General features: G+C 41.8%; 1 protein-coding gene across 1 annotated transcript in view; it reads right to left on the bottom strand.

Annotated features, from left to right (window-relative positions):
- Positions 1 to 1508: 1508 nt before the first annotated feature.
- LOC128742450 (uncharacterized) overlaps positions 1509 to 23507 on the bottom strand; it is a 50156-nt gene continuing 28157 nt past the window's right edge. The window contains exon 2 of the mRNA XM_053838818.1: positions 1509 to 4354. Within this exon, the coding sequence (XP_053694793.1) occupies positions 3300 to 4354 (1055 nt within the window). The 3' untranslated portion in view covers positions 1509 to 3299. The remainder of the gene's footprint in view (positions 4355 to 23507) is intronic.

The following is a 23507-nucleotide window of genomic DNA, read 5'->3' as shown; positions in this document are numbered from 1 at the left end:
ATAAAATTCTTGATGGTTTGCTGTCATTTACGCATTTTTTTCAATTTTGCGACTTGGCCCGGTCTGATTTAACACCGACCATATATTATATATTCATAAAACACATATTTTTTTTACATTGCCATAAACCATCATTATTCCAAAGGGGAGGGAGCATCAGGGTGTCGAATGAATCGAAGACTGGATGAGGGATGTGGTAACCAGCCCAAGTCATATAAGGTCCGAGAGGATTTGACGCGCCCTTCTAGCACACAAATCATGTTCTATGCTGGAAGGAGTGTCTTAAATTCTCGTGGAATCCTGTAAGCGAAATTGCTTATAGATCTATCCAACCCCTTTTGGTCCTTCTCGAACAGCATTGTAATGAAAGTTTCTGGCTAGATAAATTCGATTCTGCAGTAATTCTACTTGCATACAATGGGAACCCCTTGAGGTGATGATGGCTACCTCCATACATACATATATACACATATGTTCAATTTTTATTTTGGGTTCGTTTTGTCCGATCTTGTGTTAATGCTTCCCGGTAACATTTAAACACGATATTTACAGGTGATTATGAAAATTTGAGAACCTTGGAGATCATTCGGCCTGACTATGCTGGGGTTTCAACAAGACTGTGCAGAGATTTTTCGCGTCTCTCGCGTTCCATCTTCGATAATTTTTAACACGTGTATCATTCCTGATAAAATTTTTACCACTAAGTAAACAAACCTTCCAGACCAAAATGCTGTCATTGGTTTCTTCGCACAATTCGGGTTAATTAATTTAATTAAGCAGTTTGATAACTTCATTTATCATTCCTTTATAATTTACAAAGTTATATTTAAATTCGATAAGGAATTATGATGCAGGCGAAATAAAATAAAAGCCAGAAAAAAGTTCCATTCACCGTACGGAACTGTAACACTACTTTCATTGTTTCAAGCATACTTTTGACAGCTTCACACACGGGAGTTACGTTCGTCTGCGAGCGCAAAATGCGTATGAAATACGCAATGAAAGCTCGTCCCGTATGAGAACATGCGATTTTTTTTAAATATGTACAGTGTTGGCCTCCTCTCTAAAATGATATTATGCAAGGCTAGACACCGATACCACGCACTCGAGACCTGTCAATACCGCTATGAAAGCGATAACCTCACTTATCAGCAGCGGTAACCACCTTGCCGATGATTGTGCTCCATTGTTGGATTCGGCCACCCAAAAGCGTCACAAGTTTGGTCAACATAGAAAAAAACTCGGTAAGTTCAATGATCCTTGCTCCAATGGGGTCGTCAATCTCACCTCATACCGGGGCGGCGCAGCGTTGTACCGACTGAAAATATACGCATACTCACCCGCAAAGCACAATGTAATCGCACATCACAGCAGGGAAATTTCTTTCACTTCCATCATTGCCAAAATGCGACCCCGATTGGGGCAGCAATAAATCCATTCATACACTTGGCGAACATTTATAGTATGATAATAAAAATTACATTTTATTAAAATAATTAGTACAGAGACGGGGGAATTATACAGGTTATGAGTTATTAAAAAGTGGTGATTTTTGTCGGACGTTGCCGCCACCGTTCAACGTTTTTTTTTCTTAGTTTTTTTGAGACGTGGAGCTGCAGCCTGCAGAGAAAACGATAGGGAGAAACAAACTCAGCTCTGTATCATGTGATCTGCGCCTGCGGCGGTTAAGTTTTCTTCTTCATTCTCCAAGGAACACACATTTCGAGGAACAAGTTCGCTTGTGTGGCCTAAGGAAGGTATAATGGGTTTGGTTTACGATTCCCCAGGCGTTTTTTTCACCCGAAATTTACATGGAATCATCTGTCAAAGTATGAGTAGCTTTTTCGTCGTTTTGTTTCTCCCTTTCGGTTTACTGTGTGGCAGCTAGTTTTTGATATTTTTTGTAGTGTAATTATTTCTTGACTCTTCCAATTATTTTAAATATACACAACTAATAAAAATATAATTTTAACTTGAATTTAAAGGTTGTTTCGCTCTATTATTCAACTTTCAGCAGCATATGCTGATTCCGTGTGCTGCGTTTTCCTTATTGTTCAACTAGAAGCTAAAATGATTCCTCTTCAAGGCAGCGCCTTGCGGATGCCCAACACGTGATCGTTGTAAATAATTAAATTATCTAATTACTTAATAAGGCACATCAATTTTCTCTCTTCTCCTCTTCGATTTAGACGTTTAACTTCTTCATAATCAATTTACTGCACGTATATCTCTAGTAATGCTTACCCATAAGTATTTTGTTTGTGTGTATGTTTCTGTTTTCATATTTATATATGCTGTGTGTATGTTTCCTAACGTTAAAACTCGTACATTCGAATTTGGTCGGTTGTTGGCCCGAGAATTCCTAGCGCGCCTTCCGGCCGTCTTGGCCGCGGCGTGTTTTCTGGTTGGAAGCGCGTACTCTATGACGGAATCCCGTAATGATTGCTATCGTAATTGATTTTTAATAATTGCTGCGCTGGTTTTCCTAGCCGCTACACACATGCACTAAAACTCCGCGATGATCTGCTCCAACTAAGGTTGAACGATCGGGAGGAGCTGAGTGCAGTGGATTTAAACTGTACTTTTCGTTTGTTCTCCTTTGCTTAGATACAATTAAACAGGCCGCTACACTGCAACGGCACACTGCAGAGATGGATAAAATGTTTTTTTTCCTAAGTTAAAATCCACACACTGACAATGACGTCGACGCAGTTGTTCTTTTATTGGACCTTGAGTTATAATATTGATAATTATAGCACATTTGATCGATGTTTGGTAGAGTGATTGGAAACAGTAGAGTGCTAGTAAATTGAAAGAAGAAAATTATTAAGTTTAGGCTAAGTCCGGTTTTAATAATTTGGCTTCGTGCTGTAATAGCAAAAAAATTATAACCCAGTAATAAATAATTGTTTTGATTAAAACAGTACAATCTTTTTTCGTTACCCTCGGGACACTGTAGATAATTTGTAAAAATTAATATGGAAATTATTGACTATATTTTCATGTTATAGCAGTTTTAGTTGCAGCCAAATTTGCAATCTCAATACTGTATCAATTTTAATCTTCCAACCACCATACATACACTTCTACCATTTCCAATCGCACACAGCACCTCCTACCTCCTATTGAACTGTATCGCACAGCGGTACACCCTCAGACTAAAAGAAATCCTTTCAGATGATCTCACCGATGATTTCAGAATAGAACAAAACCACAAAAATCTTTTCTTCAAACTGTACACCTCACCCAGCGAGCCCTTCCTACCCTACAGGACGACGACGACGACACCGGTACCGTTTTCATCTTCGCGGTTTGCCGAACGTCCCGGACGAACCGGCCATCACTTCGGAACGCCTCCGCTGCAGCGTCGATTCGTCGTTCAGCTCCAGTCCGGCCACCATCTGGGCGATCTCCCGTTCCTTCTTCATGTCGGGCGGGTTGAACTGTAGACTAGCGAGGGAACCGTGGCTTCGGCTTCGATGCTCCTGTCGGATCGAATAGCTAAAGGCACGTTCGTTGAGGTGACCTTTACGCCGGTAGATGCCGGTACCACCGGGTGACTCTGCGCCCGAGTTACCGGACTCATCCAGTCCGGCGGCCGCTGACTGGGCCAGCTTTCGGTTGCTCATCGAAAGTGGCCGGGGTTCGATTAACGATCCTGGCTGAGGTGAATAAGCGAAAATTGGAGGTACTACCGGAACGCCGATCGGAATACCGCCGTTCATCTTGTTTTTGTCTTTTTTCTTCTTACTGCTACGAGGATGCTGTAGGGTTGCATACTGAGGAGGTACCATGGCGGCCATCGGGGGCATTCCCGGATGCATCGGGATCTGATGGTGCATCATTGGCGGCATGCCGGCTCCGTTGAGACTTCGGTGGCCGATAGTGTGAAACTGGCGCCAGCCGTGCGGCGGAGGTGGAGGCGGTCCCATCGAGTACATCATCATGCCCGGATGGCCTCCGTGGCCTCCGAGAGGGGGAGGTGGTGGTCCGGGTCGACCTAGTGGATTCATGTGCATTGGTCGGGGTCTTATAAGCGTGCCGGAAAGACTTTGACTTCCTACCTGTTGTAGTTGTTGTTTGGACTGTTTCTTGGCTTCTTTCTTTAGCTTTTTCAGCTCCTCCTTCGGTGGCGGTGGCACCGGAATCGGAGCACTGATCTGTCGAGCCCGGACCGGACGTCCCAGCGTCGACCCGGTTCCAGAGTAAATATCATAATGGCCACTGTCACCCACTCCGATGCCGTCCAGCTGATCGGTGGATCCGTTCCAAACTTTGTGATTCTCATCGCCGTTGTACAGCGAACTTCCGTCGCCGTCGTCTACAACTTCGAGGTCGGCGCTGCTGGCGTACACTGTAAGTAGAAACAGAGAAAGGAAGAAAAGATTAGCCCGGGTTCAAGTACGTTAACAGCTTAAGTTAGAGACATTAAGAACATCCTACGCATTTTCTTCATTGTCGTTGGTTAGTATAGCAGTCAAAATTATTGGTATCCGTTGAAACAATGTTTGGCTTCTACGAAACGAACGTTCCCATCATAAGATGACTATCAGTTTGAGGTGTGTAGAGTTAAGAAACAAACTTCAATAATAGCAGCCACTGGCCTAGTTTAGCGCGGCGTTGGCGTTCGGAACTTCAGATGGGTAAATGAGCTCTTCTGCAGTGCTAGGTTTCGTCACAAAACGAAGATTGTTTCATTTAACGTTTTGTTTTTGCGTTTCGTTCGATGGCCCGCGTTTAGTTTGAAGTGGTCAGTGCAAATTGAAAGAATATAGTCACTCGAATTCAAGGTTCGTCGCTTGTCGCAATGGAACTTGAAGCAAGTTTTTTTTTGTTTCACTTCCAATGAATAGATGGAGGATAGGATGGGCCGTGGAAGTGTGGGAGCTGGTCTGTTCCGTTTGATCAAATAAGGTATAATAAATGAGCGGCCGTATTCGAGATAATTAGGGGTCGTTTGTCTTCAGTCGTCAATCTCCGAAGCCGGAAAGAAAAAAATCATGATCAACTACAATTATTTTTGAATATAAATTTCAACGATAGCTTTGACATGACAGTGAAACGGATGATGGTACAGTTTATAACATTATGAGTTATAATTACGTTAGTCATAATCCATTCCACTGACGAAAACAAAACTTAAATGGTCTTAAAAATAAATGATCTCAACTTTCCAATGAGCGAAAAGAACCTCATAAAAAAATGAATGCGACTAAACTACGAAAATACGAAAACGACCTAGGCTACAGTTTACTTTCGATTTCCTCCCAGCGGCTAACGAAGCACTTTTCCGTTGTTTCAATCAAGCTTTTTTTTGTTTTCTGTCTATATTGAATTTCCAATGAGCTGGAAATGGTTGGGCCCTTCCGATTACTTGAGCAATGCCGCCAGCAGCCAGTCGTCGTCGCCGCTACTGTCGTCGAAGCGACGATATGTAGATATATACTGCCATCAGCCGGCGAGACCTCGTTTATGGCCAGGGTGATTAATTTTCCATTGTGTCTCACGAAAGCACGTAGCGAAAAGCTTTATACGCTTCATTACGTTGTTGCCGCCAACGACGCAACACCTTACCCGGTGCATAGGTCTATGAGGTACCTACTGAACCGGCTGATTGCTATACCATTATGGTTTCCCTTCTGGTGTCATAGTCACCTGTTGTAGAAGGCGCAAAGCCACGTGCTCTCTATCGCTGCAACCTGCAAACGTCCGTCCGTCCGTTCGTTCGTTCGCTTATTGCTACATACACGCCTCAGAATATGAAATCGATTTCGTTATCCCTTTGGCAATAAAGCTATAAAACGATTTTACCAGAGAGAGTTGTTTAAAATTGTTTGAATTTGTGACAAACTTTTCGCACTTGCGGCTCATTTCTGTAAATTGTTTTATTGTCTTTGGTCGGTTGATTCGTATTTACGGTAAACTTGTCTTTTTTTGGTTCGTCAACAACAACGGAATGGAAAGAAATTGTGACGTATAATCTGCACGCAAAATAATCCACACGTCCTTTCCACGTCAAAAATCACGTAAATTCCTCCACAGGGAGTTACGTAACTTTCAGTTGAACATTATTGGAGAATATAATAACATTTATCTAATTACCACGTAAACGCACACATGCTAATTCAAACTACAATTACATTTACATCTATACATATGGCATGTGGTGCTTTAGTGTCCATCTTACGGTAAGCATGAGCAAAAACTACCTAAAACGATTCATTTCGACAGTGTCGCCCCTCTAAATATAGTCATTCTATATAGCATGTACATTAATCTATTCGTTCACATACGAATTGCCTATTGGCCTTGCTAGCAGTAAAAGAGATTTCGTAAGCTGCTCGCACTTACAGAAGCTCTCATGCCGAACTGTCAACGTTTGAGTGTTGACAAAAGCAAAAATACTTTCTTCTCTTTTTTTCTCACGCAAAACCCTGAACAAAATCAGCAACGCTGGCATCGCCATATTGGATATATAAGTTTTCATATTAAGCAGCCAAATACAATTGAGACATAAACGTTTGGCGAAGCATGTTGACGTTGCAAACGCAATATCGCTGTTAGCTCAAATTTGCCAAATTTTATGATACTTTTACTAACCCCGTTTTCGGACATGGTTCCATTTATCTTTATTGTTGAAAATATGATAATCCACAATCGCAAACCGTTTGCTGAATCATAACCTCTTTTGCAGATGTATCAACAAACGTTCTTGTGAAAGTTTTGACGGGAAAATTGTCTAAAATCTAATTAGGGTACGGGAGGGTATTTTCAGCATGTTTCTAAATTCAGCCTATTTGTCTTTTCCTTCGCCAATAGAAATACTTTGCCGTCATACAATTTTAATATGTTATAACTATTTTCTCAAGACTGTAAGTAATCTACTAATATTCAAAGAACGACAAAACCACCTGTTCTTCCACTAGAACTAGGCCACAGACCGAAATATAGATGCCATCGCTTAATGGGCTAGAAATACCCTCCCGTGCCCTATTTGTTAGTTTGATCGTTCATTACACGTTCATTACGCGCATTGAATTTAATTAAAACTTGTTCGTACTGAAATGTTGTGTGCGGCTGCGGATATTAAGCCGCATGAATAAAGAGTTAGAGCAACCTCTCCTATAAAATATACACGGGAAAAGCAAAGCAAACTGTTTTATTCATACGGCCTAATGGCTACTAAAATCTGCGCAAATCAGCAGTTTGGTTGTTTGCTAGTACTGTAAAGAACAAGAAATTATTACAACACACACAACTGGCCATAACTTTTGGTCTACCTGATAGAAATTAACCAAATTAGACACAGTTTCTCTTTAAAGTGTATTGTTTACATCCTGTGCATTTCGTTTCACTCAAAAAAATCAGCAAGTCAAGTTTACGTGAAAACATAGGTAATTCTCATCCATCACACTTTTCATGTAACATTCACGTGAATTGTTGGTAACTCGCACTCATACCAACCAGTTTACGTGCAATCCCGGTGAATTTTATCAATTTTCCCATTAAGTAGTACATGTTACGTGTACAAGTTCACGTAAGTTGCTGTAGAGAAGTTTACATGATTTTTCACGTGGATGCGACGTGTCGATTTTTTTAGTGTAGTTGTGTATTTGTTTCAGCCAAGTCGGAAGCTAGGGTAAGTTAACCAATAGTGGACCCTTTACCTATAATGGACCTCGAGCACAGTTTCGCCGTTTATTAGCTTGTGCTTCTTATTTCCGAGGATATATGACATGAAACAGAAAATACTAAACATACGATACAGTTCAGATCATAAAATTTTAGTTGAATTTAATGATTAATGCCTTAAAATCGACATTTTCAACATGTTAGGGTCCATTTTATGGTTAACAATGCGGAATGTCGCCATTAGTGGACCCTCTTCATGCAAAATACACTAGAATTCTTATAATGGACCCGGTCGCTAGCCTATTGTAAACCACAAGATCCATTAAAGGCAAACCGACATTACAATCTGTTTTCTTTTCTTTTCAACGACGTATAGCAGTCGGTTTTTACTTTTCTGTTGGGGAAGAATAAATGCTTAATGCGAGAAATGTAGATTCAGGCAAACTGAAAATTCTTGATATTAGGCCAAAAATATAGACTTAGCGAAGGTGAGAGTCGAACTCACAGCTCCCAATCTCTAGTTGAGCGTGTTGTTTAACCAATTACACCACTAAGCCGTCTATACTCTGTGGTCTTATATCAAGGTTTTGCTATGACGCTTGCCTGATTCCATCATTCATTCGCACATTTATCCAGCGCGAATATATTTTTGTTGACTGTATTTGTTGCAACCGCACAGATTGATAGACATATAGCTATTCGGTATGCGCTTAGCAACGTCAGTCGATTAGGGATGGGAACTATAATTAAAAATCGTTACTGATAACTATCAGTAATTTCAGTACGTTACTGATAACTATCAGTAACTATCAATAATTTTACTCATCAGGACATTGAAGCAAAAAATAGGAAATTGTAATATTATAACTGCGTTCTTCATTGTAAGTTTACTTTGTAATTTACCAAGCGGGCTTTATGGAGGCTCGCGCAGCTATGAACCAGATTTTTACCACCCAGCAGATATGTTGGGAGTACATCGTGCCTACACATCACACGAACCAGTCGATCAAAACCAGCAATTGCACTTATTGGATAAACACGGTTTCCCAGATAAACTGACGCTGCTGATAAGAGCTATCCAGCTTTTTACGAGCCATAATGGTGGACGTGTTCGTAATATTTGAACGGCATCTTTGACATTTCACTAATACAACGCACGTCTTATTTCCGCGCGTTCACAGTAAAACTAAAGGAATTTACGGAAAGAAAACGTGCGATGTATTAGGGAAATTTCAAAAATGCTGTTCAAATATTACGAACCCGTCCGCCATTATGGCTCGTAAAAAGCTGGATTGGATCGAGTGGTGTGTTTCGTGCGCATTTCGGGGACACACTCTTCGAGATGCGGCGAGGGTTGACAAGGTGACAAGATGACTGATATCATAGCTAGGAATCTTGCGATGGTGGAGGCAACCTACGTCAGATTGAAAGCAGTAGTCTAGGAAGATCAGATTAATAATAAATACGTCAAAGATCACATACATGAAAGGAAGAGGCTCCAAGGGACTAAACGCGTGCTTCTCACGGGTGGTATCCCTTGACGGCGATGAACTAGAAGTGTAGATGAATTCGTGTATTTTGGATTGCTGGCGACCGCGGACAACATTAGTAAGGAAACCCAGCGGCGCATTCAAGCGAGAAATCGAGCCTACTTTGCCCTTCGCTATACGCTACGATCAAGAAGCATACGCTACCGTACGATGCTGATAATGCACAAATCTTTTATTAGGGCAGTAATCCTTTATGGACTCGTAAGTTCGCTCACGGAGGATATTCGCGCCCTTGCCGTGTCCGAACGAAAGGTACTGTGGATATTTGGCGGAGTACAAACTGAAAGTGAAGAGTGGTGGAGGCGTATGAATCACGAGCTACAGGCATTGTTTGGAGCGAATCCCATCGTACATTTGGCGAAAGTCAGTAAGCTACGGTGGGCCAGACACGTCGTAAGAATGCCGGATGATAGTGTGACGGAAACAGTTATCTTCAACAATCTCACTGGCACCAGGAACAGGGGGCTCAACGTGCAAGATGGCACGATCACGTGGAAAATGATTTGTGACTTTTGAAACGACTTGAAAATTGGCGACATGTGGCCAAAGTTCGAGTTAAATGGAATCGAAACTTGACCTTCTGTTTTTAAACGACAGACTTCGAAGCCAGTTGTTAGAGTACAGGACAATTGGCCCTGCAACGATCTTATTGACTCTAACAGCCTCTCCCAGCCGAGATTCAAACATACGACGACTAGCTTATTAGGCCAGCGTCATACCTCGAGGCCAACTGGGAGGCAACAATATCAGTAAATATCAATAATAGCGAAACCTTACTGATACTTAGTGATATTATTGCTTACTGATAACTATCAGTAATTAATGATAGTTTTCCCATCCCTACAGTCGATAACCGTTCGAGACAGCGGTTACATGTAGTGTGAGGATCCACTACGTATTTTCTTTTTTCTTTTCTTTTCAACGATGTATAGCAGTCGGCTTTTACTTTTCTGTTGGGGAAGAATATTTTTGGCCTAATATCAAGAATTTTCAGTTTGCCTGAATCTACATTTCTCGCATTAAGCATTTATTCTTCCCCAACATTACAATCTGTTTTAAAAAATGTGTAAAATACAGAGATTTGCAACATAAATTTATTTGTTAGGTTTAATCGAAAGTTACTCGTATTATAAGTGCTATTGGTTGCGTGTTAAGCATTGCCAGTTTAAAATAATTCGTGAAAGAAAATTACTCAAGCACTAACTGCTCTACTAATGGTTAATTTACCCTATCCAAGTGGAGACGCGTGAAAACATTTTGTATGCTCATATGGAAAATTTAAATCACTCCCATTGTGCGTTGGGAAAAAAGCTAAGGATCTGTAATTCAACCGTTTCCAAAGTGTGGAAAAGGTTCAAGGATCGATTGACATCGTCCGCAGTACCTTCCGCTCATACCGCTCATTCATAAATAGCCTAACCCGTTTTATAAGCTGTATTTTTACATCAAATTAAACGTAATAAATAAGCCTTTCAGTGAAATAGCACGTAATTTTATATGATTTGCGATTCTCTATTTATGTGCGTGTCAGAAGACGTAAAATGACAAGATTTTTTCGAAGTGTGTCCTAAATACCACTTTTAGTTTAGCGTAGTCTGCCTGCTCCTTGACAAAGTTCCTGGCTATGACATCCAAGGTATCTGCGAAGCCTAGGAGTTGGTTACTTTCTTTCTCTTGCTTTACTTCTACTTCCTCTGCCTCTCGTTTCGATGCCCGCTATTCGGATCACCCTCTCAAGTGCGATATTGAATAGCACCCCACAGCAAACTGGTGTCAAATATGGTCAAACGTACTGCGGAACCAGCGGCTGTCGTCAGATCAAAAAACGGTGCTCTATCTGTTCGTGAATGGTAAAACAGAGCATCGCCGCTTAATGTACATCACTCAGCGTGTTGATAGTGAACAGTGCTTGTATTGTCACGCAGCAGTAGAAACGTTGGAGCATAAACTGGTCGAGTGCCCGCGAGCAGCCGATGCATGGAAACTGCTGCAGCAGATGATCGCAGCGTGCCTTCCCGGACTACGAAGAATGGAGTATGTAGACATTAAACAACCAGTACTCAATAGAATATCGAGAATAAGCAAAACCAAAATACTAAACCTAGTTTCAAAGTACATATGTTTTCTTAATGACTGCAATAATGTAATAGACACAAACTCGCTAAAAGCTATTCTTGAATTGTAAATATTAATTTAAATAAACATGACAAAATAAAAAAAAAAAAAAAATAGCATAAAGGATACAGCCGTTACCTTGCCTCAAATATCGCCGCGTCTCGAAAGGTCTCGAGAGTGTCTCCGAGATGCACACGAAACACACCACTCTGCTGAGTCGCGTTAGTTTATGCGTAAAACCATGTTTGTGCAATTGTGGCAGAAGCTGGTCTCGATCGATTGTATCGTATGCTGCTTCGAAGTCAGTAAAGATGTGTTGTGTGGGGGGGATTTGTCGGATAGTGGAAATTTGGTGAATTCCCATGAATCCCGCCTGATTATTCCTTACGAAACCTTGTGCTGTCGGCGACAACCAGCGTAATAGAATCTGGGAGAGTATCTTGTAGGCGGTGTTTACCAGCGTTATGTCGTGATAGTTGCAGCAGTCAATCCAATCACCTTTTTTGTAGATAGGACAAACAGCTCCTTCCATCCATTTTGCTGGTAGCTATTTCTGTCAAAATCTCAAAAGTCTTGGAAATAGCTGAATGAGAGCCGTTGCCAGCGTTTCTCGCTATGTCTATGAAGCTTTACTGCTAGGCAATCCTTACCAACGACTTTGTTGGTCTTCAGTAACCCGATTTCTCGTTCGATTTCTTTGATATCGACATATGATTATCTTTCAAGAGCTTTCCTAGGGTAACTTTTGTTCCGCGTCTCTCTGTAACTTCGAGCTGGTTCCACTTCGCGCTCGTCTGTGATCTGATTCTCTCCCTCGTCCTTACACATCACCTGACAGGTTTCGGTTTGTAGCCCTTACGAGCTTGGTTCAAAAAGCAAAGCCATGGGTATTAACGTCCTGTTGAGAACTTGACCCTTCTTTATCGAAACACTTCGCAGCCGGCTTTTAAAGTACAGGGCAGTTACGGGGCTAGTGCAACAATCCTACTGACTTTATATAGCAGCACGAGCTTGGTTCAACTTCTCGTAAAACTTGTGCGTGTCATTAACTCAGAATAGTTGTTCCAACTCTTTAAGATCTCTGTCCTCGTTCTGGCGCTTTATACTCCCCTCAGAATCGTGGTTTGGCTAAGCTCTTCCCAGCATCAATGCTCAGATAATTTGTCCAACCCATTTTTCATACATCGCCGCTTGCTGGCATTCCCAATGAAACCAATCATTTCATATACTCCCTAGCTCTTGACCTAATACCGCGGTAGCGTCCTTTCCGATGGCCAAGCGTATTTTGTATCATCCGCCTTCGAGGGTTAAAGCACCTAACTCCTCCTCATCCAGTATTTGTGGGTAGCTTTCGGCAGATTTCGGGTTTTCTAGCTGCCTAATATTTAACCGAGTATCAATATCAGTCAATATTCGTCAATGTCCTAGTTCATTGTACGGCACGGCGGTCAGATGATCTTCAGGAAGATTTGTGGATATCTTTGCGTGGGCAAAAAGTGCTTCGGATTACTAGGTCTCCGAAAGCTGCTCAGTTTATACATCGTTGACCGTTATAGTTCATGTGGGTGTGCAGGCAAGTGGACCTTAGTAACAGTCTATACATTTTTTCCCTACCGATATTGGCGATCATAACTCTGATTTCGATGTCTCGTGGCGAACAGTTGTCGTACGTCGCCTCTAGCGGCACGTAGAATGCTTCCTTCGGGTCTACCTTCCTGTTGGTAGTGCACAATAATGATACTCTAATTGAAGAAACAGCCCTTTCCACTCAATTGACCTCAGCCTTCAAATCTATCACGGGATCATACATTCTTCACAACACTACAAAGCCAATTCTCAGTTCGTTGGTTGTGCCACCGCCCTGAAAGTTTAAAAAACTGATTTTAAGGGGGTCACGACAGAAAGTCAATTATATCTCGCAAACCATATGATGCAGATACTTAGTATCTTCGGCAAAGTTTAATGAAATTCAAAGTTCTACAACTTTGCTGAACACATGGCCATGCTATCTAGTTCCTATAAAAAATTAATGTTTTCAAATTTGTTATCCCCTTAATATCCAATTATATGAAAATGTCATTAGATGCAGAATACTTTTTTATGAAACTTCTCCTAAGACACCTAAGCTCGAAAACGTCAGGAAAAGTGAGAAAAGACTTTTGACCGCCTTTTTCCAGAATGGTCCCACTGTGCGCCATGACAAAGTTTCTGGTTTTAATATCGAAACGCGTAGCCTGCGTAGTTTGCTACATTTACTGAAAATCAAACTATCGGATATCGAAAAAAGCCGCTTGTCGAATTACCCCCCCAAGAATGATCCTTAAAAGCATGCAGGATAAATTGTTAGCTTGTTTCGACCCTGGCCGAAGAGGCTCGATCTTACGGACTTTTACAGCCTCTCCCAGCCGAGATTCGAACACACAACATACCTCGATGCCAACTGAGAGGCTAAATTTTAACATTTGTCTGATTTTATTTCAATACGATTTTTTTGTCAAATGAAAAACACTCAATTTCAACCTAAATAGCTTTTAACTGAACATAATTTCCCATTTCTTGAATAAACTGCTTAAGGTTAGGTTATGTCCGATTTTTTTTGTAACCCCCCCCCCCCCCCAATAAACTTTTCAGGCTACGCTCCTGGCCTACGCGCGTGCTTTCGTCCGATATGGCGAATGTTCCGGTTCATTGCCGGAAGGCCGCTCGCAAGGGCGTAGAATTTTTTGTGCAAGTAAGCTAATATAATAACCAAGCTATGCGCATAATAAACCCAAGTTTCGTTTTGCTTTGGATATAATACTGGAATAGTAGTTTTGGAAGTTGAGCTTGGAGTCCATTTCCTCTTCCAGGTCTCTGGCGTTAAGCGACACGTTTAAGGAGAGATTCTTCGATCCTATAATCATACATGATTGGGTTTTATTTCTAGTGAAGGTGATCACTGGATAAGGTTATTCATGCGACACCAGTCCGCAAATCGGTTAACTATGTCTTGTAGTTGTTTGCAGTCCACCACAGATAGCACAACAAGGAAAATTTTCAGATAATCCGTATATAGTAGTTTTCATCCCGGTGGAATAACGACACAAACGTCATTGAAGTAAATTATGAAAAGTAATGGTCCTAAATTGCTTCCCTGCAGGACGCCGGACTGGTTGCCGAAATTAAATGATTCGGTAGAACCTAGCTTTGCTGGTGGGCTGCGGTTCGTCAGATATGTCTGAAGCCAGTAGATGAAGTCGTTGGGAGCTGTTAGCCGGTTGATTTTTCGTAGCAGTATTTGATGGTCGATGCGATCGAAGGTAGCCTTACTTACTTACTTAGGTGGCTTACCGTCCTAAGACAAAGCCTGTTGAACAAAATTTCTCCATGTAACTCGGTTGAGGGCTACCGCTCTCCAATTCCTCGGACACCGAGTACTCTCCGCCAGATCTCGCTCCACCTGGTCTAACCATCTTGCTCGCTGCGCTCCTGGTCGTCTTGTTCCTAGCGGATTTGAGGCGAACACCATCTTTGCAGGGCAGTTGTCCGGCATTCTTGCAACATGCCCTGCCCATCGCATCCGTCCAGCTTTAGCCACCTTCTGGATACTGGGTTCGCCATAGAGCTGTGCGAGTTCATGGTTCATCCTCCGCCTCCATACTCCGTTCTGCTGTACGCCGCCGAAGATCGTTCTTAGCACTCGTCGTTCGAAAACTCCGAGCACTCGCAGGTCCTCCTCGAGCATTGTCCATGTTTCATGCCCGTAGATGACAACCGGTCTAATAAGCGTCTTGTACAGGGTGCACTTTGTACGGGGACTTAGTCAGCTCGACCGCAATTGCTTGTGGAGCCCATAGTAAGCACGACTTCCGCTGATAATACGACTCCGAATCTCACGGCTGGTATCATTGTCCGCCGTTACCAGTGAGCCAAGGTAGACAAATTCATCGACTACCTCAAACTCATCGCCGTCGATCAATATACTACTGCCCAAGCGGTGTCCTTCGGCCTCGGTTCCGCTGGCCAGCAAGTACTTTTTTTTAGACGTATTTACCTTTAACCCAATCTTTTCTGCTTCACGCTTTAGTCTGGTGTACTGTTCGGCCACCGCCACAGATGTTCTGCCGATAATATCCATGTCATCGGCAAAGCAGACGAATTGACTAGATTTGTTGAATATCGTGCCCCGCGTGTTGATATCCGCTCGGTTCATAACACCTTGTAGCGCTATGTTGAACAGCAGGCATGAAATACCATCACCTTGACGAAGCCCTCTGTGTGATTCGAATGAACTTGACAATCCACCCGAAATCCGAACACAGCACTGCGTACCATCCATCGTAGATTTAATCAGTTTGATGAGCTTTTTGGGGAAGCTGTTCTCGTCCATGATTTTCCATAGCTCTTTCCGGTCGATGGTATTCATATGCGGCTTTGAAGTCAACGAATAAATGATGCGTGGGAACTCTGTATTCACGGCCCTTTTGGAGGATTTGCCGCAGTGTAAATATTTGATCCGTTGTAGACCGACCTTCGACGAAGCCGGCTTGATAAGTTCCCTCAAATCTATTCGCAATTGGTGATAGACGGCGGAAAATGATTTGGGACAGCACTTTATAAGCGGCATTGAGAACGGTGATCGCTCGATCGTTCTCACAGTCCAACTTGTCGCCCTTTTTGTAGATCGGGCAGATTATCCCATCTTTCCACTCCTCCGGTAGCTGTTCCGTATCCCAAATTCTAACAATTAGTCGGTGCAGACAAACGGCCAGCTTTTCTGGTCCCATTTTAATAAGCTCCGCTCGGATGCCATCTTTTCCAGCTGACTTGTTGTTCTTTAGCTGCATGATGGCCTGCTTAACTTCGCCTATCGTTGGGACTGGCACCTCTTCCCCGTTTGCTGCACCGTCGAAATCGCTTTCCCCGCCGCCATGGTTTTCCGCCTGGGCACCATTCAGGTGTTCGTCGAAGTGCTGCTTCCACCTATCGGTCACCTCACGATCGTCCGTCAGAATTTATTTATTTATTTGTTTATTTTTCGTAACGTAAGGCTATTGCCTTTTAATTTGTTACAATTGGAGACTGATATGGTGCAATATAATTCAAATCAAAGAAAAATTTGTCTTACAAACTAATAAACTATTTCTTTTTTCGATTGAAGCTTAACTAATTCGTGCGGTTGAGCTCTGATAGTAGATTCCGTTTAAATACTAGTTTTGAAGTACTATTTTTGACTGCATTCGGTAAGTGATTCCAAACTACTATACCTCTGACGAACAATGATTCGTTATAGTATGATGAGCGATGAGATGGAATAATAAAGTTAGACGTTCTAGTCTGTCTGAGTGGTATCAGCTTAGAAAATAGATAATCAGGTTTTTCTGTTTTTATTATTTTATATAAGTGAACACATGACCGAAACTTGTAGAAATCAGTGAATTTGCAACCTAATAATGAAGCTTGTAAATGTGATACACTGGAATACCTAGACAAGTTGTAGACATATCTTACCGAGGAATTTAAAGCCACTCTTAGTTTAGCTAGAGATGCCGCAGAAGCATTCGAATACGCAAAATCCCCATATAAAAAATGTGGAAGTATCAAACTTTTGAAAAGCTTGATTTTGGTATCGACTGAGAAATGACGTGTGACTAGATTCAAACGTTTAAGCGTACCATAATTTTTTCCACACTGGGCATTTATTTGGAGATCCCAGTTTAAACTTGAAGTAAAAATCATACCGAGATTGTTGACAGTGCTGGAAAAATTCAGACGTTCACTATTCATGAATAACGATGGTGTCTCCATCAAAGTTCTAGATCGGCTGATCATCATTGCTTGAGTTTTGGAGGTGTTAATCGGCAAAAGGTTTCTTTGCGACCAAAGAAAAACATTGTTCAAATCATGATTGATCTTTCTTGAGATGTTTTGAGTGCTTTCATTATTTTGGGCACAGTAATAAATCTGGACATCATCTGCAAAGAGATGTATTGAGGAAAATTGCAGAACTGTGGGTAAATCATTGATAAACATTGAGAACAACAGGGGACCCAGCACGGATCCTTGAGGGACTCCAGAATCTATAGGTAGATATGAAGATATTTTACCATTATAGAACACGGCTTGGCTGCGGCCCCGTAAATAAGAGCGGATTAGATTGACTGCTTGGCTGGAAAACTGGAATAAAGACGACAGTTTGTAAACCAGCTTGGAGTGAGAGACGCGATCAAAGGCTTTAGAGAAATCAATTAATAATAAGGTAGTGGCTCCACGTTTGTCGATTGATTGTGCGATATCATCGTGGACTTTCATAAGTGCTGTTTCAGTGCTGTGAGACCTTCTGAATCCGGATTGAAATTTGGTTAGGAAATTCATTTCAGTTACAAAGTGTGACATTTGGTTTTGCATGATCTTTTCAAAAGCTTTAGAGAGCGTGCTTAGCAAACTTATTGGTCTTAAATTGGTGAGATGATTGGAGTTTGCTTTCTTTTTGATGGGAATCACTTTAACAATCTTCCATGCTTTCGGAAAAATTGATGTGGCTAAAATGGTGTTGAAAAAATGGTTGATATATGGAAGAGCCAAGGGTAGCAAAATTTTTAAAAATTGTATTGGAATGTTGTCTAGACCAATTGCATTCGACTTTATAGAAAAAATTGAATTCACAACGTCATAGTCCTGAACAGGCAGAATACTGCCAGTCTTATCCCGACACATTTCGGCTCGCGGCACAAAGCCTTTGCGGGATCCGTTCAGTTTCTGGTAGAACTTCCGCGTTTCCTGAGAACGATGCAGCCGCTCCAACTCTGCATATTGCTGCTCTTCCAGGTTGCGCTTTTTCTCCCGAAAGATTTGGTTTCGCTGGATGTTCTTCTGTTTGTGTCTTTCCACGTTCTGACGTGTGGCACTGCGCATCTTGGCCGCCCGCGCAGCGTTCTCCTCATCCATCACCCTCCTACATTCATCGTCAAACCAATCGTTCCGCCGATTCCGGGCCACATGCCCGATGGAGCTCTCCGCTACACTGCTGATGGCTGTTTTGATAGTGTTCCAACAGTCCTCGAGAGGGGCTTCGTCCAGCTCGTCCTCTTCCGGCAGTGCAGCTTCCGGCAGTGAGAAGTGCCGACTGTCGATCAAAACGTGGTCGATCTGTGATTCTGTCTGATTTGGTGACCTCCAGGTGTACTTATGGTGGATTCTGTGCTGGAAAAAGGTACTACGTACGGCCATAATCTTGGAGGCGGCAAAGTCGATAAGTCTTAGGCCCATTTCATTGGTTCGCTGGTGTGCACTGAACCTTCCAATCACCGGTTTGTATTCCTCCTCCTGGCCGACCTGAGCATTGAAATCCCCGATGACGATCTTGATATCATGTTTTGGGCAGCGGTCGTATTCACTCTCCAACTGCGCGTAGAATTCATCCTTGTCGTCATCGGTACTTCTGAGGTGAGGGCTGTGCACGTTGATGATGCTTATGTTGAATAATCGGCCCTTGATTCTCAACCTGCACATTCGAGGATTGATTGGCCACCACCCAATCACCCGTTTCCGCATCTCGCCCATCACTATGAAAGCTGTACCCAGCTCGTGTGTGTTGCCGCAGCTCTGGTAGATGGTATGTCCATCTCTGAACGTACGTACCGTTGAGCTCTTCCAGCACACCTCCTGCAGCGCTACGACGTCGAACTTGCGGCTCTTCAATACGTCGGAGAGCACTCGAGTGCTCCCTTGGAAGTTGAGAGATCGACAGTTCCACGTCCCGAGTTTCCAATCCATAGTCCTTTTTTGTCGCGTGGGTCTATTCCGATTGTTCCAGTAAGAATATATTTGTTCTTCGTTCCATGCTTTAGTATTTTTCGTGGTGACGGCTTGCAAAGCCTGCTACACCAACCCCCTGTTTCGCCGGAGGGCCAACGAAGCTCGAAAGGTAGCCTAAAGATCAGTATATACTTTATCAATTTGAGCAGCACTCTCCACATGACGGAGACAGAACGAGCTAAACTGCAACAGGTTTGTGTTAATAGAGCGTTTTGGGAAATGTTACTGAATAGAAGCTCATACACAAGAACCTCCAGTAATTTAGAACCGGCACGGGTTTTCTCCCTTTTTAAACACTAGTAAAACAAAAGATTATTCCAGCACTCTAGGAACTTATTTTGTTGGAGAGACATGTTGCGAATCAGTAGCAGAGGTCTACAGAGCACATTGGCACATTTCTTCAAAACTACTGATGGTACCCCATCAGGACCCGGGTTAAATTTTCAGGACCATTATGCATTGCATTATCGAGTTGTTCGATTAGAGTCAGAGGATAACTATCAAGTGTATTTTATTCACGAGAATAAGCGAGGTGGTACTTTTGTTTTGGGAATCTGACTTCCTATTGTGTATTTGACAGAATTCGCAGCTAGCTGCTAAAATAACGAAGAGTTTCCTTGCTAGTGCGATAAATGCTGTTGGCGGTACATTCTAACGGAAATTGAACTTCTGTCTTTTTGCTCGATTGTTTTCACAGCCAACTGTTAGTGTTCAGGACAGTTGTGGGGCTAGTACTACGATTCTGTTGACTATAATAGATGCTCTCTGCTGAGATTTGACCATTAGACGACTAGTTTGCTAAACCAGTGCAGTGACATACCTCGAGACCAACTGGCAAGTTATCACAAAGAACAACGTTTAAACTGTAATATAAGACTCAGTAATTGAGTCACAATAGGCAATAAATATTTTCTAATAAAATTTAGAATGAATAAAAAATACTGATTTAGACTGTACCAAATGTGTGTGTACTCGTAGATTTTCAAGTTTGAACACGGTCAGAAGGATTTCTTCTCCAATATAAAAACTGTCCCAAAAAGTATGGACGCAGTCAAAAAAAGGTTACGCCCGCTTGCTAGCAAAATTAATATCTAATATAATAATTAATAATCATTTTTGATTTATTTTTAGTAAAAGCTACGTGCGTCCATACTTTCTAGGACAGTTTTTAGTTTTATCTATCTTTCAAGAACCGCCATTAGGTATTCTAAAATAGTTTTTCGTTTTGGCGAATCATAAATAAGATATTTTCGTAAAAGATTAACGTAATTATTACAAATTTGTAGAAGTTTGATGATTAGAAAACACTATTATTTATTTGGCATAGAACTGTTGTGTTCCGATAATTAAATCATTGATCATACATAGAATGAAAACTAGAAATTTTGTATAGATATTGAGCAATCTATGCAACTGCAGAATGTATTTTAATAATGATTAGTGTCAAATTTATATTTCCTTGCAGATACCAAGCAACGCTTCTGCAATAAAATAAAAACGCAAATTACATCAACACCCCCGGGGGTGAATTTGGAATGCTGATTTCACAACCCGAACACGATCCGAATACCTTACAGTCGACTGCGTTATGGGTAGTGGTTGCAATTGTTGTTGAATAGTTTCACGGTTGACCTCCAGTAACTTTCAACAGCCAGTGCTGGACGGCATGGCACATCGTTATTCGATCGTTTTCAGTTTCGTCTACCTGGCTAAATGGCGTAGCTTTTCACTTAACATTCATTGAATCCAAATTAGAAGCCAGGCGTTAATGTCATGACGCTCGGTGTCCATACTGTAAGACACAAACTGAGATCCGATATATAGTCAATGTTAACTGTTTCGCTATGGTCATTCGCAGTGGTGCGTATCTCAAGTTATCCATTTCAAGGTTACTGCGGACGGGTACGTACATAATGCAACCAACACAGTGGCTTAACTACTGCGCTGTATTTCAACGGACGGGAGAAGTGTAAATTTTGAATCTCAGTTTATTTGGGTTAGCAAATTATCAGCCTTCGGAAATAATTTTCAACCATAACTGCACATCAGTTTGATCTATACGCCTTAAGTGATCGTAAAATGGTGATGGAAATGCACGATGACGTGTGGAATCGAAACGAGCTTTATTGTGGAAGATATAATAGCGCCCATCAGAGCGAACTGAAGTCGGCCATCGATGGTCGTGCATGGTTATATTAATTGCCTTGAAAAAAGTACATCCAAAAAATGTTTTTTCCGTTTTTGGTTTAACCATTGGTAACTTTATCAATGTGAAATTTATCTTTCGGCAAAAATATTTACGTGTCCTCCAATCACGAAAAAATACATTAACAGTAGTCAAGATATCTAAACTTTTCTATGGGATGTTGAATTTTTTTTTCAATTTTTTCATTCATGTTGAAACCTACTTGTTCTAATGTTCTCCATTCGAAGCATCACTGACCTCGAACAACATAGCAAACTCACTTACGTAACGAAACGACGGATCAATATAATAAAAACGGAACCTCATTGTATCTGTACAGATATATCACATTTCCCCGATTGGTTAGCGCTTTTCTCTTTTTCACTTTATTTCAAGATATCGGCCAACCAAGTCAGCTGTAGCGGATCAATCGATCGGCTCCATTCAATGATTAATAGATTAATAGGAGGCAGAGTACCTACTAGTGGAGCGACGCGGGAATCCCGCTAGCACATTCCCGTCTATGCACTCTATGGTAGATTATCCGACCGAGTGAACTATTCGAAGCGGAAGGCGTGAATAGTAGCGTAAAAGGATGAGAAACTGTGCTATGCCTCACGTAGATTGCCTATTGCTGCAGCCGTCTGCCGGGCTGCTGGCTACCAGCAGTGGCGGCGGCGGTGCGGTAATGGACGGCCTCAGTCTGCTATTATGAATGATCGACCGATCTTCGGTGAAGACGCATTCGCGAATGGTGTAAACACATTACGATACGAAGCCAAAAAGTCCAGCTGAATATGCTCTTCAGTTGGACCAATTCCCATCATCATCGGCAAAGTGCTCGTCATTTCATTGTTCAACGGCAGCTCGATTACGGTTACGGTGGCGCTTCCTTGCTATGGTAGCCATGTGTAAAACATGGTAATTAATTTCTTGATGGAACCGAAGACTAGCTCCGTCATACCCAAATCAAAACCGCGGCTGAAGGGTTTCTCGCTTTATCTTCCCTGATACAATGTGCATATCTAATGGGAAAGGTGAGAAAGAGGCCGGGTCGTAATCGAGGATGGGAAAAGTGTACCGTGGAAATTATTTATACAATATATTTTTGTATTGACAGCAATGACGAACTTCAGTCGGAAGCGTCCGTAACCGCGATGAAAAATTCTACATTTTGTCATACCCAGGATAGGGCATCTATAGCATACGTTATTTGATCAATTAGAGCTAATTATTGGAATAAATTCAAACTGTTTGGTTGTTGTTCATACTACGGACCTTTCTATAGATTTCAAAGATTTCAAATTTGAACATTATTAGATCGAAGTGTATGCTACAATTCGATATTTCTGCAACAATCTGGGTTCGTGCTCGTGGCTCAATAAAAAACCCAGAGCTACATGTTAATTAACGAACAAGATTTGCGCTACTGCTTGAAAAAGTAGTCACAAAAATGTACAAAACTAAATGTTGTGTTCCTATAGCCTTAAAGAAATTTGTAAGTATTTAGATCACATAAATGAATTAACAACAACATGAAGAAAAGATATCACTAACTGGGTATTTACGACTTCCAAACTCGCTGTTTGCAGCCCAGTAGTATCAGGGAAACAGCCATCATTGGTCACAAAGGTCATGGAGGGAATTGGACTTTTTTTTCCTGTATGGACTCATCACTGCGACCAGTAACGTTTGATTTATTGTAATATCGCCCGCACTGCATTAATTTTTGCTATAATCGCTATTGATTTAGCGATATGCTTATTGAATTTTTAATGGGTGCTTGTGTGTAATTGGGTATCCTTCCTTCAATGTTTTTCTCTACTTTACCCACCTCGTTTCACATGACAGCGCGCAGTCCCCAATTATAGCCATCCCTGGCGTGGCAAAACCAGTGCATTTTATTTTAAGGGTCTCATTTTTGCACTGCCAATAGGCCATATCGGGAAAATATAGAATTCAGCACGAAGGAAGGATAATGAGGGGCCTGAGATTAAACCCATGCTAAAGTCACTTTAACATCGAATGGCCTGATTCTACTAAGATTCGAACCCATGACCATTCGCTTGTCAAAGTAGACTCAGTAACCTTGCGGCTACAGAGCCCCCTCGGGCATTGGACTTGTAGATTTAAATTTCGTGCTGTGAGCCTGCATTGGATTGGGTGCGCATTTGGAAACAATTTAAAAAAAATCAAGTACAAAATTTTTACTGTCCTTTTGTCTCACA

The sequence above is a fragment of the Sabethes cyaneus genome, chromosome 3 (assembly GCF_943734655.1).
Source record: "Sabethes cyaneus chromosome 3, idSabCyanKW18_F2, whole genome shotgun sequence".
NCBI lineage: Eukaryota > Metazoa > Arthropoda > Insecta > Diptera > Culicidae > Sabethes > Sabethes cyaneus.
This window is presented reverse-complemented; position numbering and strand designations above follow the sequence as displayed.